We start from the raw sequence: 18,376 nt of genomic DNA on the forward strand, positions 1-18,376 counted from the left end.
TCTTGAACCACTGCAGCCCATGTGGTGTCGGTACACCCACAGTGTTGTTAAGAAGGAAGCTCCATGATTTTGACCCAGCGACAATTAGGGAATGGCGATATATTTCGAAGTCAGAATAGTGTGTGGCTTGGAGGGGAACTTGCAGTTGGTGGTGTTCCCAAGTATTTTTTACCCTTGTCCTTCTATGTGTCGGAGTTCATGGGTTTGTATGATACTGTCTAAGTTGCCTCAGTGAGTTGCTGCAGTGCTTCTTGTAGATGGTAAACACTGCTGCTACTGTGAGTCTTTGGTGGAGGGAGTGAATGTTTGTGGATGGGGTGCCATTCAAGCAGGCTGCTTTGTCCTGGGCAATATCAAGCTTCTTGAGTGTCCTTGGAGCTGCATTCAACCAGGCAAGTGGAGAGTGTTCCATCACACTTCTGACTTGTGCCTTGTAGATGGTGGACAGACTTTAAGAATCAGGAGGTGAGTTACTCGCCTCCTAGCCTCTGATCTGCGTCTTTGGGTCTAATGCATCTAATAGCGCCTTTGCTTTTTATTCAATTTTTTGTCCAGTAACTCACAATTCTGCCTATTATAATCACCACCTTCTCTGGCTTGACACTTTTGACTATTTTTGTTTGACTCTCCTCACAAGACTGTTCCATGATTCAATGAGATTATGGCAGATTTGCTAACTAACACAATCTTCTTCCCACACCTCCTGATACTTTGACTAACAAAGATTTATCAAACTCAGTTTTAAAATTAACAATTAATCTAGCATCAATTACTGTTTGCAAAAGAGAGTTCCAAACTTCCACAATCCTTGCTTGAAGAAGTGTTTCCTGAAAGTTCTAGCTCTAATTCTTTGACTGTGCTACCTAGTCCTAGTCTCTACAAATAGCAGGAATAGTGTCTGCCATTCCATCCTGTCTCTTCAGTTCGAACCTGTTTCACCATTCATTTAGATCATGGATGATCTGTACCTCAAATTCATTTACCTGTCTTTGTTCCATATCTTTAAATATAATTTCCTCTCAAAAGTTTATCCATCTCGGTCTTGAAATTCAATTAATCCAACATTGACTACTATTTGAGGGAGGGAGTTCAAGATTTCCACTATCTTTTATGTGAAAAACGTGCTTCCTGGTTTCTCTTCTAAATGGCCTATCTCTAAATTTAAGGTTATCCCCACCCCCACTGCACCCCCGCCACTCCCAGCTCCCTCCACTCCCAAACAGCCATTGTCCTGAAGTTCCACAGCAGAGGAAATAGTCACTCTGGGTGGGATTTTCTGCTCCTGCCAGCAGTGGGAATCATGGCAGGTGGAGCACTAAATTTGGTGTGATTTCCAAAGTCACTTTCCTGCTGGCAGGAAATTAGTTTGGAATTTTGTTCTCCTTTTCTCATGGTGGGTTAAAGGCAGGTCGACAATCCCACTACTTACATCAGGAACCACATTTGCATCTCATAAATGTTCATCAAAAGGCCAACTCACTGGAATTATGTTCTCCCTCCAAATTAAGTGCCCCATCAGTGTTCAATATGTCCCCAACTGTTTCCTGGCCATATATAAGTAGCGTGCATCTGGCGAGCTTCACTTCATCAACAACTTTGAGGTAGTTAGACATTTCTTTCACCTTCCTTTAACAGTGTTGCTGTGAGATTTTGGGTGCTTCTTTCACAAGTTGTGCCAAGGCTGGGCATGGGAGGCAAGACCAGCAGGGAGAGAGAAGATGGAGACAGGACTGGGGGTGTGGTGGAAGTGGGGAAGACAGGGGCATGATTGAAAGGAACACAGTGGAATAGTGAAAGATTGTCCTGGGGCAAGAGTTATAAGAATATACAAGGAGGAGTCACAGACTGTCCCCTGGGGCTGAGGCCATGCTGCCAGGGTCATTTGAACAGACAGTGATCTCCAACATCTCATGAAATGTCATTAAGTTGAAAATAATAACAGAGGGAACATTAGTCACCTTCAGCCCTAACAATTGGATCATCTTTGGAAGGCATAGTAGTCTAGGGAGCATATGGCCACTGAGTAATGGGATAAGCATTCCACTAGCACACATTCTTAAGCAACTATACATAGCACAGTCCTTTCAACCATAGAGTGATTAATGCACAGGCTACATTTTGATACTGAGCTCCAAGATGCAATCAGATATCAGGACGCAATGATCTGAAACATGACAGCATGAGCGCAAACCTGTGAGTTATGTTACCATTGTGGTTCAGCAGGACCATCATGGATTATTGACAAACATTTATTCGATTGAATTCATCAGAATCTTGCTAAGTTTATGTCCTGCATTGACTTGGTATCTTGGACAGATGTGGCCCAGTCAGTTTTGACACACCAGTCAAAGATAACTTATTCCCTTCATGGATACTGATGAGTACTCAGGAGATGTGCTGGAATATTTCGTTTCTACCATTACAGTCCTCGAAACTGTCCATCTCACAAAGATCAATCCTTGCTATGGACCCTAAAACATTGCTCAGTCATGTAATGAAATCCCACATTGATTGGTGTTCTGTCACCTCAAAAGGGAGCTGCATCAAGCAATGCTAGGCAGCCATTCAGGAGCAAAATAACGTCCTCACTGGTTGGATGGCTTCATCAGGGTGAGCACACACCTCTGACATCACACACTCATGGAACCAACTTGCATCGCTCAATGTCATGCATAGGTAGAGTGGGACCTAAAGGAGTAATGCTGAGCCTTAAAAGCGGAGACGAAATAATGCTGCAAGAAGGCATGAAGGGCTTTGGTGTTCGACAATGATTCATACTTTTATCAAAACCTCACAGTAATAAAACAAAGTCAATTGCAAAGTGTATTTGGGTGAAAAGACTCCTGCGTGGGTTGCGATAAATACTTATAACATACAAAAGAACACACTTCAGTGCAGCAGCATTAGGATAATCACTAACCTTCTATGAACAATTCTCATACAGTCACTTAAGGTAAGCTCAGATGCAACGATTACATGCCCATTGTCCAGCCATCAATTTCATATAGGAACTGCCTTGGTTCATGGCACTTTTTTTCAAGGGATGTTGGCTTCTCTGGCTAGGCCACCATTTATTGCCCAATTCTAAATGCTCTCATGAAACTGGTGGTGAGCTGCCTTCTTGGACCACTGCAACCCATGTGGTGCAGGTACATTGTCACTACTCACTGAGGATAGTGCATTGTAATATCAAGCCCCACTGTTCCCTGAGCTGCAACAAATGTGAAAAGTTTGACCAAACTACCAGATTGCCCCAATTCTACCTAACTGTTTCGTTTAGGTTAACAGAATGCAAGCACCAGGTTTGTAAACCTAATAAATAAATAACTGCTTATTATGTTAGTGACAAAAGAAATAAATATGAACTGCTAATTTCTAACTCTATTACTTAAACTCTACCTCTTCTTAAACCCCTGTACACAAACACACAGACATAAGACACATAAAATATGGATTTTAAGCATAAGATAAAACAGCATAAATCTGGAGTACAGGATTAGATGGGTTGATTTTGATTAATGTCTTCCAAATTACTTGTAGCTTTTTGTTGATGACACAAGGTGGTCTCCCAGTGGTCACTGGTTGAATAATTTGCTTTTCAATGTCTCTACTGGTGATTTTTCCCTTTTTCCTCTTGACAGGGGCTTTCAGGGAAAGCAGGTTACAGAGATGTGAGGAATAGCCAGCTAGCTACAATGGCAGAATTAGTGGAATCTTACACACCCAGGAGAGAAAGATTTTAGCTCTTCCCTCTTTGCAGGCTAAAAGCTGTTCTGCCTGCACTGTTACCACACAAAACCCTAGTCACCTGGTCAGGAGCCAATTAAAATGCTGTCGTCAGGCAGTTCACCTTAATCCAAGACTCCTTTCCAGCACCATCCTGTTCTTTTATGGCACACTCTGTTCCAGGGTAGCAACATGGTAGATATTCCTCATCATATTCCAGTGAACATGTCTTTCAACTGCAGCCATGGTAGCTTTTAAAGCCACAGTCCAATTTTAAAGAAAAATAAAAATAGATTCTTTACAACACTCAGAGTGTTATTAGGGAGGGAGTTCCAGGATTTTAACACAGTGACAGTGAAGGAACAGCAATATATTTCCAAGTCAGGATAGTCAGTGGCTTGGACAGGAACTTCCAGGTGGTGATGTTTCCATGTGTCTGCTGCCCTTGTCCTTCTAGATGGTAGTGGCCATGGGTTTAGAAGGTGCTGCATAAGGAGGCTCTGTGAGTTCCTACAGCACATCGTGTAGATGGTACACATTGCTCCTACTGTGCGTCGGTGGTGGAGGGAGAGGGAGTGAATGTTTGTGGATGGGGTACCAACCAAATTGACTGCTTTGTCCTGGATGGTGTCAAACTTCGTGGGTGTTGCTGGAGCTGCACTAATCCAGGCAAGTGGAGAGTATTCTATCACACTCCAGACTTGTGCCTTGTAGATGGTGGAGAGACTTTGTGGAGTCAGGAGGTGAGTTATGAGCCTCAAGCTTCCTAGCTTCTGGCCTGCTTTTGTGGTCACAGTATTTAGTAGGTAGTCCAGTTTAGTTCCTGGTCAATGGTAACCCCCTGAATGTTGATAGTGGGGGATACAGTGATGATAATGCCATAAATGTCAAAGGGAGGTCATTGCCTGGCAATTGAGTGACGCAAATGTTACTTGCCATTTGTCAACCTAAGCCTGGATATTGTCCAGGTCTTACTGCATTTGTACATGGACTGCCTCAAAATCTGAGGAGTCACGCTAGGTGCTGAACGTTGTGCAATCATCACTTCTGACCTTATGATGGAAGAAAAGTCATTGATGAAGCAGCTGAAGATGGCTGTGTCTAGGGCAGTAGCCTGAGGAACGGCTGCCGTGATGTCCTGGAACTGAGATGATTGATTTCCAACAATGACAACCATCTTCCTTTGTGCTAGGTATGACTCCAACCAGCCAAGCATTTTCCCACTGATTCCCACTGACATCAGTTTCTAGATGCCACATTCGGCCAACTGCTGCCTTGATATCAAAGGCAATCACTCTGACCTCACCTTCTCTACCATATTTCTTTTTAAATTATTTATCCAATCCACCCAAACCTGTCTTGCAATTGTCTTTATTTAAGTTTAAGACATACAAACATAGAAAATAGGAGCAGGAGTAGACCATTCAGCCCTTCGAGCCTTCTCCAACATTCATCATGATCATGGCTGATCATCCAACTCAATAGCCTGCTCCCACTTTCTCCCCATATCCTTTGATCACTTTCGCCCCACGAGCTATATCTAACTCCTTCTTGAAAACATACAATGTTTTGGCCTCGACTATTTTCTGTGGTAGCGAATTCCACAGGCTCACCACTCTCTGGGTGAAGAAATTTCTCCTCATCTCTCCTCATATGTCAGTCCCGCCATCCCAGGAATCAGTCTGGTAACCCTTTGTTGCTCCCTCTATAGCAACAACATCCTTCCTCAGATAAGGAGACCAAAACTGCACACAATGTTCCAGGTGTGGTCTCATCAAGGCCCTGTATAATTGCAGCAAGACATCCTTGCTCCTGTACTCGAATCCTCTCATTGCACCTGCCTCTCTCTCAATTTATAGCCGTTCAGATAATAATATACCTCCCTGTTTTTGCTACCAAAGTCAATAACCTCACATTTATCCACATTAAGACACCAGTTATGGACCCATATGTCTCACACTCAAACTGAATGTGAGATTCTATTAAGTTAGGATCACTCATGCCTCGAGGATCCTTGATTATGAGGTCATTAATTAATCTGGTCTCATCACACATTACCTGGTCCAAAATAGCCTCACCCCTGGTTTGTTCCAGAATGTTTTGCTCTAAGAGGAAAGCGATGGCATATCGGTATTGTTGCCGGACTAGTAATCCAGGAAACCCAGGGGAATGCTCTGGGGGTCCAGGTTCAAATCCCACCACAACAGATGGTGGAATTTGAATTTAATGACCACAAAAACATTTTCGATTGTTGTAAAAACCGATGTGCTTCACTAAGGAAATCTGTTGCCTTTACCTGGTCCAGATCCACAGCAATATGGTTGACTCTTAAGTGGCCTAGCAAGCCACTCAGTTGTATCAAGCTGCTGCAAAATCTCAAAAAAGGAATAAAATTGGACAGACCAACCTAGGCACCGGAAACGACAAAGGCAAACTTAACCCTGTCGACCCTGCAAAGTCCACCTTACTAATATCTGGGGGCTAGTGCCAAAATTAGGAGTGCTTTCTCACAGACTAGTCAAGCAACAGCCTGACATCATCATACTCATGGAATCATATCTACAGATAATGTCCCAGACGCCACCATCACCATCCCTGTGTATGCCCTGCCAGGACAGGCCAAGCAGAGGTGGCAGCACAGTGCTATACAACTGGGAGGGAGTTGCCCTGGGAATCCTCAACATTGACCCTGGACCCCATGAAATCTCATGGCATCAGGTCAAACATGGGCAAGGAAACCTCCTGCTGATTACCACGTACTGCCCTCCCTCAGCTGATGATGTGTGATGAAATATTCTCCACTTGCCTGGATGAGTGCAGCTCCAACAACATTCAAGATGCTCCACACCATCCAGGACAAAGCAGCTCACTTGATTGGCATCCCTTCCACAAACCTTCACTCTCTCCACCACCGACGCACAGTGGCACTACCATTTTGACTTGGAAATATATTGCCACTCTTTCACTTTCGCTGGTTCAAAGTCCTGGAACTCCCTCCCTAACAGCACTGTTGGTGTACCTATACCACATGGACTGCAGTGGTTCAAGAAGGCAGCTGACCGTCACCTTCTCAAAGGAAATTAGAGATGAACTATAAATGCTGGCCTAGCCAGCGATGCCCACATCCCATGAATGAATTAAAAAAAACCCTGTTTTGAAGTTCTGGGGCCTTTTTCCCTCATGCTGTTTTGAATTCTCAGATCTCTTCTCCTCACACTGTTTTGAGCTCTTGGGCCTCACCCTTCTCACACTGTTTTGAACTCTCGGACCTCTCCACTCTCACTCTGTGTTGAGGCTTTCGGACCTTTACCCTCTCTCACTGTTTTGAACTCCCAGACCTCTCACCTCACTCTATTTTGAACTCAGGGAGCTCACCCTTCTCTTTTTGTTTTGAACTCTCACATAAAAAGTTACAGCCCAAGATAAGAGCTCATGTGATTGGTGGTAAGCTATGAGCATGGATGGACAATTGGCCAACTAAAGGAAAACAAAGGGCAGAATCATCCACTCCAGTTGGTGGTCAGCATCATGGTGGGTGTGAGTGGACAATATGGTGGAAAGGCCAAAAATTGGTTTCATGCCATCGTGAAACATGTTGTCATGGAGCTATTAATGTATATAATATTATTGGAAAAAAATTTTCTTTTAAAATAGAGGTTTAGTCTGTGGGTGTGTCTTAATTGGATTAAAGCCAGCTAGCCTGGGTGTTTTGCTGTGTACTAGTTTTGAAATGTAAGAGAGGTAGAGTGTATTTGCATATTTTGAATAGAGCATTCAAGAAGGCGAGTGAAATCTGGCACCTAGTGAGCAGAGACCTAGCAATATGTTTATATTACTAATAAAATTGGTATAATAAAAGGGGTTTTCTTGTTAGAAGAGGCTGGTGATACAATGAGAATTTACATTTAATGAGTGCTGCTAGCTATAAGGATAGCAGTTTTCTGTGTGTGGAGCAGAGGCAATGTAATATCAAAGTAACTGTAAGCCTACAACTGTCTCCACAGGAACCGAAATGGAAGGAACCTTATTTTGAATTTGTATAGTGAAAATGCTTTGCCTGGTGTCTGGTTAAGTCTATAGGTTGCTGTTGCCTTAATGGAGATTAGTTTGGGAATTTGTTAAAAGTTATGATAGTAGTAATTTGTAGCTATTTGTATATATTTAACTTATGTAAATCAATCAAATGTTGCATTTAGTTTAATATAAAACCTCTCGAGAACTGGTGGACTGATTCCTGAATTTAGAGTTGCATCTCAAACATGCCACTTAAAAATATAGGTTATGACAGTTGTTTAAAGTTTCCCTCTAGGATTTTTAAATAACTCAGCTTTACCAAAGGCTGTCCCATAACAACATTTGCAACCATCCGCTCTGCCTATCAAGAGCGGGCCATGTTTCCCGCCGTTGGACATTGGGAACTTCATTGTAATACATCTGAATATCATTAAAAGCCCAGCTTGCCAGATTCATCTCCACCTTAGTGGATTGCAGAACAATTGAAAGACTGGGCACATAGTTCAATCTCTTTGCAAAAGCTGGCCATGGAGCTATCACAGCCCCTTGCAATGTCTTCATTCAGGTTTGCATAAGAACCTAAGAACATAAGAAATAGGAACAGGGGTAGACCATTTGGCTCCTTGAGCCTGCTCCGCCATTCAATAAGATTGTGGCTGATCTTCTTGTGTTTCAATTTCCACATTCCTATCTAACCCTGATAACCTTTGATTCCCTTGCCTAACAAGAATCTATCTATCTATCTACCTTCAATGACCCATCCTCCACCACCTTCTGAGGCAGAGAGTTCCTAAGTCGCACAACCCTCTGAGAGAAAAAAATTCTCCTTATCTCTGTCCTAAAAGGACGACCCCTAATTTTAGAACAATACCCCCTAGTTCTAGACTTACTCACAAGAGGAAACATCCTTTTGATGTCCACCTTGTCAAGGCCGTTTAGGATCTTGTATACTTCAATCAAATCACCCCTCACTCTTCTAAATCGAGTGGAAACAAGCCCAGCCTGTCCAACCTTTCCATATAAGACAACCCACTCATTCCAGGTATCAATCTAGTAAACATCCTTTAAACTGCCTCCAATGCATTTAAATCCTTCCATTAATAAGGAGACCAAAACTGCACACAGGATTCAAGGTACAATCTCACCAATGCCCTTTATAACTGAAGCATAAAATCCTTACTTTTATGTTCAATCCCTCTCATGATAAAGGATAGCATTCCATTAGCCTTCTTAGCTACTTGCTGTACTTGCACGTTAACTTTTTGTGACTCATATACTAGAACACTGGGCTCCCTCTGCACCTCAGAATTATGCAGCCGTTCTCTATTTTTTGTTCTTCCTGCCAAAGTGAACAACTTCACATTTCCCCACATTAAACTTCACTTGGCAGATCTTTGTCCACTCACTCAATCTATCTATATCCATCTGCAACCTCCTCATGTCCTCTTCACCACATACTTTCCTAGCTATCTTTGTGTCATCTGCAAATTTAGCTACCATGTCTTCAATCCCCTCATCTAAGTCATTGATGTAAATCATAAAACGTTGAGACCCCAGTACAGACCCCTGTGGGACTCCACTCATTAGATCCTGCCAATCAGAGAAAGACCCATTTATGCATACTCTTTGCTCTCTGCCAGCCAGCTAACCTTCTATCCATGCTAATATGTTACCCACTACACCGTGCACTTTTATTTTACATATTAATCTTTGATGTGGCACCTTATCAAATGCCTTCTGGAAACCCAAGTACAGATCATTTACAGGCTCCACTTTATCCACTGTGAATGTTGCTCCTTCAAAAAACTCCAATAAATTAGTTAAACATGATTTTCCTTTCACAAAACCATGCTGACTCTTCCCTATTGCCTTGAACTCTTCTAAGTGCCCAGCTATAATCTCCTTCATGATCAATTCCAATAACTTGCCCATGACAGACATCAAGTTAACTAGCCTGTAGGTTCCTGTTTTTTGCCTCCTTCCCTTCTTGAATAGAGGGGTAATATTTGCTATTTTCAGAACCTAGCAAATTTTGAAAAATTAACACCAGCGCATCAACTACTTCATTAGCCATCTCTTTTAAGACCCTAGGATGCAGTCCATTGGGACTCGGAGACTTGCCAGCCTGCAGCTCCATCAATTTGCTCAGTACCGTTTCTCTGGTGATTTCAATTTCACTAAGTTCCTTTCTCCCATTCATGTCCTGATTTGCAGTTATTACTGGAATGTTTTTTGGTTGATGAAGGTAATGCAGTTGATGTGGCGTACCTGGACTTTGAAAAGGCATTTGATACAGTGCCACAACAGCAGACTTATGAGAAAAGTTATAGCTCATGGAATAAAAGGGATAGTAGCAACATGGATACAAAATTGACTGAGTAATAGGAAACAGAGGGTAATGGTCAATGGATATTTTTCAGACTGGATGAAGGTCTGTCGTGTAGTTTTGGGACCCTTGCTTTTCCTGATACATATTGATGATCCAGATCTTGGCGTGCAGGGGACAATTTCAAAGTTTGTGAATGATACAAAACTTGGAAGCATTGTAAACTGTGAGAAGGACAGTGTAGAACTTCAAAAGGACAGAGACTAGTTGGTGGAGTGGGCAGATAGGTGGAAGATGAAGTTCAATGTGGATAAGTGTGAGGTGATGCATTTTGGTCAGAAGAACATGGACAGACAATATAAAATAAGGGGTGAAATTTTGAAGGGGGTGCAGGAGTAGAAAGACTTAGGTGTATATGTACATGGATCATTGAAGGTGGCAGGACAGGTGGAGAGAGCAGTTAATAAAGCATATACTATCCTGGGCTTTATTAATAGGGGCATATAGTACAACAGCAAGGAGATTATGCTGAATTTATATAAGACAATCGTTAGACCTCAGCTGAAATATTGTGTGCAGTTCTGGGCACCATATCATAGGAAGGATGTGAACACATTGGAGAAAGTGCAGAAGAGGTCTACATGAATGGTTCCAGGGATAAGAAACTTCAGCTATGAGGATAGATTGCAGAGGTTAGGACTGTTCTCCTTGGAGAGAAGAAGGTTGAGAGGAAATGTGATAGAGATGTTCAAAATTATGAGGGAGCTGGACAGACTAGATAGGGAGAAGCTTTTCCCACTCATGAAAGGATTAAGAACGAGAGGGCGCAGATTTAAAGTGATTTGCAAAAGAAGCAAGTGCAATGCGAGAAAATCTTTTTCACACGAGTGTTTCGGGTCTGGAAGTCTGGTGGAAGCAGGTTCAATCGAGGCATTCAAGAGGACATTAGTTTCGGAAAAAAAGGCAGGGCAATAATAATACTAGTCATAATGCTCATTTGGGGAGCCAGTGCAGATATGATGGGCTGAATGGCCTCCTTCTGTGCTGTTAAGATTCTGTGATTCTGTGCTGTCTGAGGAGCCTTGCTGATTCCCTGCAGTGCATCTTGCAGATGGTGCACACTGCTGCCGCTGTGGAGGGAGTGAATGTGTGTGGATGGAATGCCCATCAAGCTGGTTGCTTTGCCCTGGATGGTGTCAAGCTTCTTGAGTGCTTTTGGAGCTGCATTCATCCAGGCAAGTGGGGACTATTCCAACACAATCCTGTTAGTGCCTTGTATACGGTGGACAGGCTTTGGGGAGTCAGGAGGTAAGTTACTCATCGCAGGATTCCTAGCCCCTGACCTGCTCTTGTAGCTACAGTATTTATATGACTATTCCAGTTCAGTTTCTGGTCAATGGCAGCCCCCAGATTGTTGATAGTGGGGGATTCAGTGATGGTAAGACCATTGAATGTCACAAGCTGCAGTGGTTAGATTCTCTCTTGTTGGAGATGTTCATTGCCTGATACTTGTCTGGTGTGAATGTTACTTGCCAGTTTGTCTAGGTCTTGCTGCATTTGGACATGGACTGCTTCATGTGGGATGTGCTTCCCATTGCTGAATGACTTTCAACTCTGCAAAGTTAAAAGAGGGCATTAGTTGGAGCATTCAGGTTGAAAAAGGCATTTCTGTTGACAAATCAGTGTTACATGCTGACTGACATCATGATCTGCCCAATCAGCACACTTTCAGCCTATGCTCTAGTGTCTGCACTAACTACTCTCCCAAGGTAGTATCAGATGTGTCCATGCATGGTGTGGTCGCCATTTTGGATCCAAAATTGCATCTATAGTGCTAAGTATATTGTTTCTATGCAATGGAAATTTGCAGGCAAGGGCTCTTCATTTTCCAGTTGCCATGGGAATGATGGGCACTGTGGGAAAGGACATATTGGGTGACTAGTGATGAAACATGGAGGCAGAATGGTAGGCTATTGTATGCCATGTGACAAAACCTTCCAGAATTGGTCCAACATAAGTTGACAACCCTTTTTTTTAAAGGATTGACCAGGCATGGTGGGCTAAATGCCTCTATGTATAATTCTAGTAACCTGATGCTGGACCTATCAGGGCAGCCTGGACATAATTTCCACTGTATCTGAGGAATGGCCCAGCACACCTCCAAAGTTGTTCAACTATATAATTGGGATGGGCATAAGAAGTAAACCCCATCCCCAACAGTAACATTTACTTATTTTAAATTGTGCAGAATCTAATGGTTTCTGCCTCAGGTTATGTCATGCTTCTGCCAGGATCACACCATAGTTATACCCCACCATTTTTTTCTATCTATTGCACAATACTTTGTAAATCCAGATGTCTATTCAAATCACTTAAATCAACAATATTCACTATTTCATGCAATAAAGTGTCTGATTAAATTTAGCAGAATAACAGTACCAGGAAGAATAAATATATACCAATGACAATAAACTATCTGAACAGATCAAGGTTGCAGCCAATAACATATATGGAATATTGCACATTTAAATTGCTGTCTGGTTTCTTTTGACAGGTGTCAAACTTATTTGCTCGGGATGAACTTGATGAGATTACTCAATCGCTGATTGCCTCAATGAAGAAAGAAGCACCTCGTATCCCTCCCACTTTTGACAATCTTTATGAATATTTTATAAAAAGAGCCAGGAAAAATCTCCATGTGGTCCTTAATTTCTCTCCGGTCAGTTATGTTTTTAAGCTGGTTACTTATCTAAAACGAAGTTCTATATCAGTGCATGTATGTCTTAATTTGCTTTGTGTTTGGTCCGTGATAATCAAATCGTATTATTAGTCGCATGGCTGGGAGGGACCTATCAAATCAGCAGTCAAAGATTAATTAAATTCCATTTTGTGGAGGAAATCATGGGTAGAATTTCTAATCTTATATATTTCCTTTGGAGAACATACAAACATACGAACAAGGAGCAGGAGTAGGCCATTCAGCCCCTTGAGCCTGCCCTGCCATTTAATAAGATCATGACTGATCTGATAGTAACTTCAAACCTGCATACCACCTACCTCCAATAACCTATCACTCCCTTGCTTACCAAGAATCCAACCACCTCTGCCTTAAAAATATTCAAAGACTCTGCTTCCACTGCCTTTTCAGGAAGAGAGTTCCAAAGACTCGCAGCCCTCTGAGAGAAGAAATTTCACCTCATCTCCGTTTTAAATGGGCGACACCTTATGTTTAAACAGTGAAAACTGTCCTCACCATCTCTTGCACAGGAAGAGGAGCAGTCTGTCCCACCATATAATGAGATCAGCAGCAGATTTTTTAGTTTGACATAGCTACCCTCATGGAATTATACCTTACAGATAATGTCCCAGGCACCACCATCACCATCCCTGGGTATGTCCTGTCCCACTGGTAGAACAGACCCAGCAGAGGTGGCAGCACAGTGGTATACATTCAGGATGGAGTTGCCCTGGGAGTCTTCATGAAGTTTCATGGCGTCAGGCCAACCATGGCCAATTAAACCTCCTGCTAATTGCAACGTACTGCACCCCCACTCCTCTCCTCCCATAGCATCACCACTGACCAAGCTGGCCAAGTCCTAAAGGACATAGCAACTAGACTGTGTATGCAGCAGGTAGTGGAGAACCAATGAGAAAAAATACTTGGCCTCATCCTCACCAACATGCCTGCCATCAAATGGTACTTGCTTAACTATAATCTGCTCACTGATGCTCAGCTTGGGTTCTGCCAGGCCCACACAGCCCCTGACCTCATTACAGCCTTGTTTCAAACAGGGACAGAAGAGCTGTATTCAGAGAGCAGGTGAGAGTGACTGCCCTTAACATCAAGGCAACATTTGACCGAGTGTGACATCAAGGAGCCCTAGCAAAATTGGAGTCAGTAGGAATTGGGGGAAATCTCTCTGCTGGTTGGAGTCATAACTAGCACAAAGGAAGGTGGTTGTGGTTTTTGGAGGTCAATCATCTCAGTTCCAGGACATCACTGCAGGAATTCCTCAGGGTAGGGTCCTAGCCCCAACCATCTTCAGCTGCTTCATTAATCCTTCCATCATAAGGTCAGAAGAGGGGATGTTTGCTGATGATTGCACAATGTTCAGCATCATTCACAACTCTTCAGATACTGAAGCAGTTCATGTCCAAATGCAGCAAGACCTGGACAATATCTAGGCTTGGGCTGTAGCAAGGGTGCAAGTGGTAAGTAACATCCACATCATACAAGTGCTAGGCAATGACCATCTCTAACAAGAGAGAATCTAACCATCACCCCTTGACATTCAATGGCATTACCATCGGTGAATCCCCCAATATCAACATCCTGGTGGTTACCATTAACCAGAAACTGAACTGGACTAGCCATACAAATGCTGTGGCTACAAGAGCAGGCCAGAGGCTATGAATCCTGTCACGAGTAACTCACTTCCTGACTCCCCAAAGCCTGTCCACTACCTACAAGGCACAAGTCAGGAGTGTGATTGAATATTCCCCATTTGCTTGGATGAGTACAGCTACAACAATACTCAAGAAGCTCGACATCATCCAGGGCAAAGCAGCCCACTTGATTGGCACCACATCCACAAACATTCGTTTGTTACAAGATATACTGCAGAAACTCACCAAGGCCTTTTAGATAGCATCTTCCAAACTGATGACCATTATCATCTAGAAGAACAAGGGCAGCAGATAGATGGGAACACCACCACCTGGAAGTTCCCCTGAAAGCCACATACCATCCTGACTTGGAAATATATCGCCATTCCTTCACTGTCGCTGGGTCAAAATCCTGGAACTCCCATCCTAACGGTACTGTGGGTGTACATACACCACATGGATTGTAACAGTTCAAGAAGGCAGCTCACCACCATCTTCTCAAGGACAACTAGGGATGGCAATAAATGCTGGCCTAGCCTGCATCACCCACATCCCATGAATGAATAAAAAAAAATTCAGATGGCAGAGTTTCCCACTCCAACACTTAAAAGTCAGTGGGAGTGCACTGCTGCTCCAGATGTTTGTCCCGCAGCCAGGTAATTTACTGGAAGGCCTTCTGTCCCTATTTGGGGAGGAAATCCTGCCTCAGAGAAACTGCAGCCGGGTTGGAAGCAGCCCTTAAGTGGCCATTAGTTTTTCATTTCCACCCGCAGCATTTTACAGGTCCTCCCACCTACAAATCTGCCAGCAAGGGTCTATAAAATTCTGTCCCATTACTGATTTGTGACCTAATTCCAGATAAATGCCTTTACCCAATATCCCTTCCTATGCCTGGTTAACAGAAAGTTATCAATCCCAGATTTTAAATGAACAACTAATCTCATATCTACTTCCATTTTCAGAAGTGTTTCCAAACTTCTACCATCTTTTGCATATAAAAGTTCTACTCACGTCACTTCTGAAAAACCTGATCTTAAATCTTGAGTTATATCCTCTAGTCCTAAATTCTCCAATGAGTAAAAATAGTTTCCCTAGCTACCATTATCTGTTGTAACCACACTGCACCTCCCCTTTCAGAGATGCAGGCTGCCTTTAATTAGTTCTTTTCAATCATATTATCTGGCCTCTTGCTAATGCATGCAGTCACTGAACAACAGGCAGGCAGCATGAACTTTACATGCTGCCTGCAAGTTAAAGAGCAGGCATGGGTTATTCACCTATTTTCAGGGGTTATCCAATTTAACCCCAACATTATATCCAGTACGAATCCAACCTAGCTGACAGTAATGCTAACTGCCTCCTCCACGCATTCTTGAAGTGAGGAAATGTCTCATTTATACAAAAGCAAAATACTGCAGAAGCTGGAAACCCAGAATCTCTGCAGAGAGAAAAAGATAACAGAGTTCAGGTTGATGATCTTTCAACAGAGTGTTATAATAATGTCATCAGGGAACTTACTAATGTGAAACAAGCAGAGGTAGTTGTTTTGAAAGATAAATTTATTTTTATTTTTGCCTCTGAGTATCTTCATGGTAGGATGACTTGAGTTTTGTATGCATATTTCTAAGCCAATTGTTCCTTTTGTTTTGATGTTAGGTTGGTGAAAAGTTTCGATCACGTGCACTAAAGTTCCCTGGTCTGATCTCTGGTTGCACTATGGATTGGTTCAGCCACTGGCCTAGAGAGGCATTGGTTGCTGTCTCTAACTATTTCCTTTCTGGCTTTTACATTGCTTGCTCAAACGAGGTCAAAACCCAACTTGTGGCAACAATGGGTGTCTTTCATGACAGAGTGTATCAAACATGTGAGGACTATTTTCAGAGGTATGTTCTGATTAAGGGACAAATGAATATGTTGATAATATTTAAAAATGACTGATGCTTGTCAGCTTGATTAATGTAACTGTTTATGTTTTAGCAAATGATGAAAATTGACCAAATATATTATCACAAGGTTTGATAAATAAGAATTACTGATTGTGAAGAACATAATGAAAAGTTTCTCTTTTCATTATGCTAATATCCAGGTAAAACAAGTGTTTAGGAAAGCAAATGGAACGTTGTTGCCTATTGCAAGGGGGATGGAATATAAAAGTTGGAAGCTTTGCTACAGTTGTACGGAGACATGACTGCAGGGTGACCAAGGCTGGAAACCAAATGCCCAAGCTTAGTCAATATTTAGGAAAGATGGGGAAAAGGGGAGGTGGGGTGGCTTTGTTAGTTAAAATCAGTGCAATAGTGGGAGAGGGTATTGGCTCAGAAAATGTAGATGCAGAATCAGTCTGGGTGGAGCTAAGAAACAATAAGGGGCAGGGAACATTAGTGGGGAATGTTTATAGTCCTCCAAACAGTAATAGTAAAGTAGGGGATGGCATTAAACAGGTATTTAGAGATGCATGTAAAAAAGGCGTTATAGTAATCATGGGTGATTTTATTCTACATAATGACTAGGTAAACCAAATTCACAATAATACTGTGATGGATGAATTCCTAGATTGTGTATGAGATGGATTTTTAGACCAGTATATCAAGTAACGGAGAAGGGAACAGACCATCTTAGATTTGGTATTGTGCAATGAGAAGGGGTTAATTAATAATCTTGTTGTGTGGGATACTTAAGGGAACAGTGACCATAACATGATAAAAATTTTTCATTAGGATGGAAAGTAAAATAGTCCAATCTGAAACTCGGGTCCTAAATCTAAACTAAGGAAACCACAATGGTATGAGGCATGAGTTGGCTAAGATAGATTGAGGAACATCATTAAAAGGCACAATAGAGGATAGACAATAGTGAATGTTTAAGGAACAAATGTATGCATTGCAACAGGTATATATTCCTTTCTGGTATGAAAACACAACAGCAAAAGTAGCCCAACCATGGCTAACAAAAAAAATTAAAGATGTTATTAGATTCAAAGAGGAGTCATATAAAGTTGTTAGAAAAAGTAACAAGCCTGAGGATTGAGAGCCAATTAGAATTCAGCAAACGAGGATCAAGAGATTGATTAAGAGGGGAAAAATAGAGTATGATAATAAACTTGCAAGGAACATAAAAGTAGAATTGTAAGAGCTTCTATTAGTATGTAAAAAGAAAAAGATTTGTGAAGGCAAATGTGGGCCCTTACAGTTCGATACGGGAGAATTTATAATGGAGAACAAGGAAATGGTAGAGCAATTAAATAATTACTTTAGTTCTGTTCTCATGGAGGAAGACACAAATAACTTCCCAGAAATGCTAGCGAACCAAGAGTCTAGTGAGAAGGAGAAATTGAGGGAAATTAGTATTACTAAAACAATAGTGCTGGAGAAATTAATGGGATTGAAAACCGATAAAACCCCAGAGCCTGATAATCTACATCCCAGGATGCTAAAGGACGTGGCCATGGAAATAGTGGATTCGTTGGTTGTCATCTTCCATAATTCTGTAAATGCTAGAACAGCCCTGGCAGATTGGAGGGTGGCAAATGTAACCCCACTATTTAATAAAGGAGGAAGGGAGAAAACAGGGAATTACAGACTAGTTAGCCTAACATCTGTAGAAGGCAAAGGGGAGGTGGTGGTGTACTGGTATTGTCCCTAGATTTGGTAGCCCACCGATACAAGGTAATGCTCTGGGGACTTGGGCTCAAATCTCACCACAGCTGATGGTGGAATTTGATGGTGGAATTTGAATTCAATAAAAATCTGATAATGACCGTGAAGCCATTGTTGTAAAAACCCATCTGGTTCACTAATGTCCTTTACAGAAGAATATCTGGCCAGGCTTACATGTGACTCCAGACCAACAGCAATGCAATTGACTCTTAAATGCCCTCAACGGCCAATTAGGAATGGGCAATAAATGCTGGCCTCACCAGCAATG

At 42.2% G+C, this 18,376-nt stretch overlaps 1 protein-coding gene across 1 annotated transcript in view; it reads left to right on the forward strand.

Moving 5' to 3' along the window:
• Positions 1–18,376, forward strand: part of LOC121278115 (dynein heavy chain 8, axonemal-like) — a 1,831,678-nt gene that overhangs the window by 1,365,810 nt on the left and 447,492 nt on the right. Inside the window, exons 65-66 of the mRNA XM_041188200.1 lie at positions 12,621–12,785; positions 16,109–16,335. Of these exons, the coding sequence (XP_041044134.1) occupies positions 12,621–12,785; positions 16,109–16,335 (392 nt within the window). The remainder of the gene's footprint in view (positions 1–12,620; positions 12,786–16,108; positions 16,336–18,376) is intronic.

The sequence above is a fragment of the Carcharodon carcharias genome, chromosome 5 (assembly GCF_017639515.1).
Source record: "Carcharodon carcharias isolate sCarCar2 chromosome 5, sCarCar2.pri, whole genome shotgun sequence".
Taxonomy (NCBI): Eukaryota; Metazoa; Chordata; class Chondrichthyes; order Lamniformes; family Lamnidae; genus Carcharodon; species Carcharodon carcharias.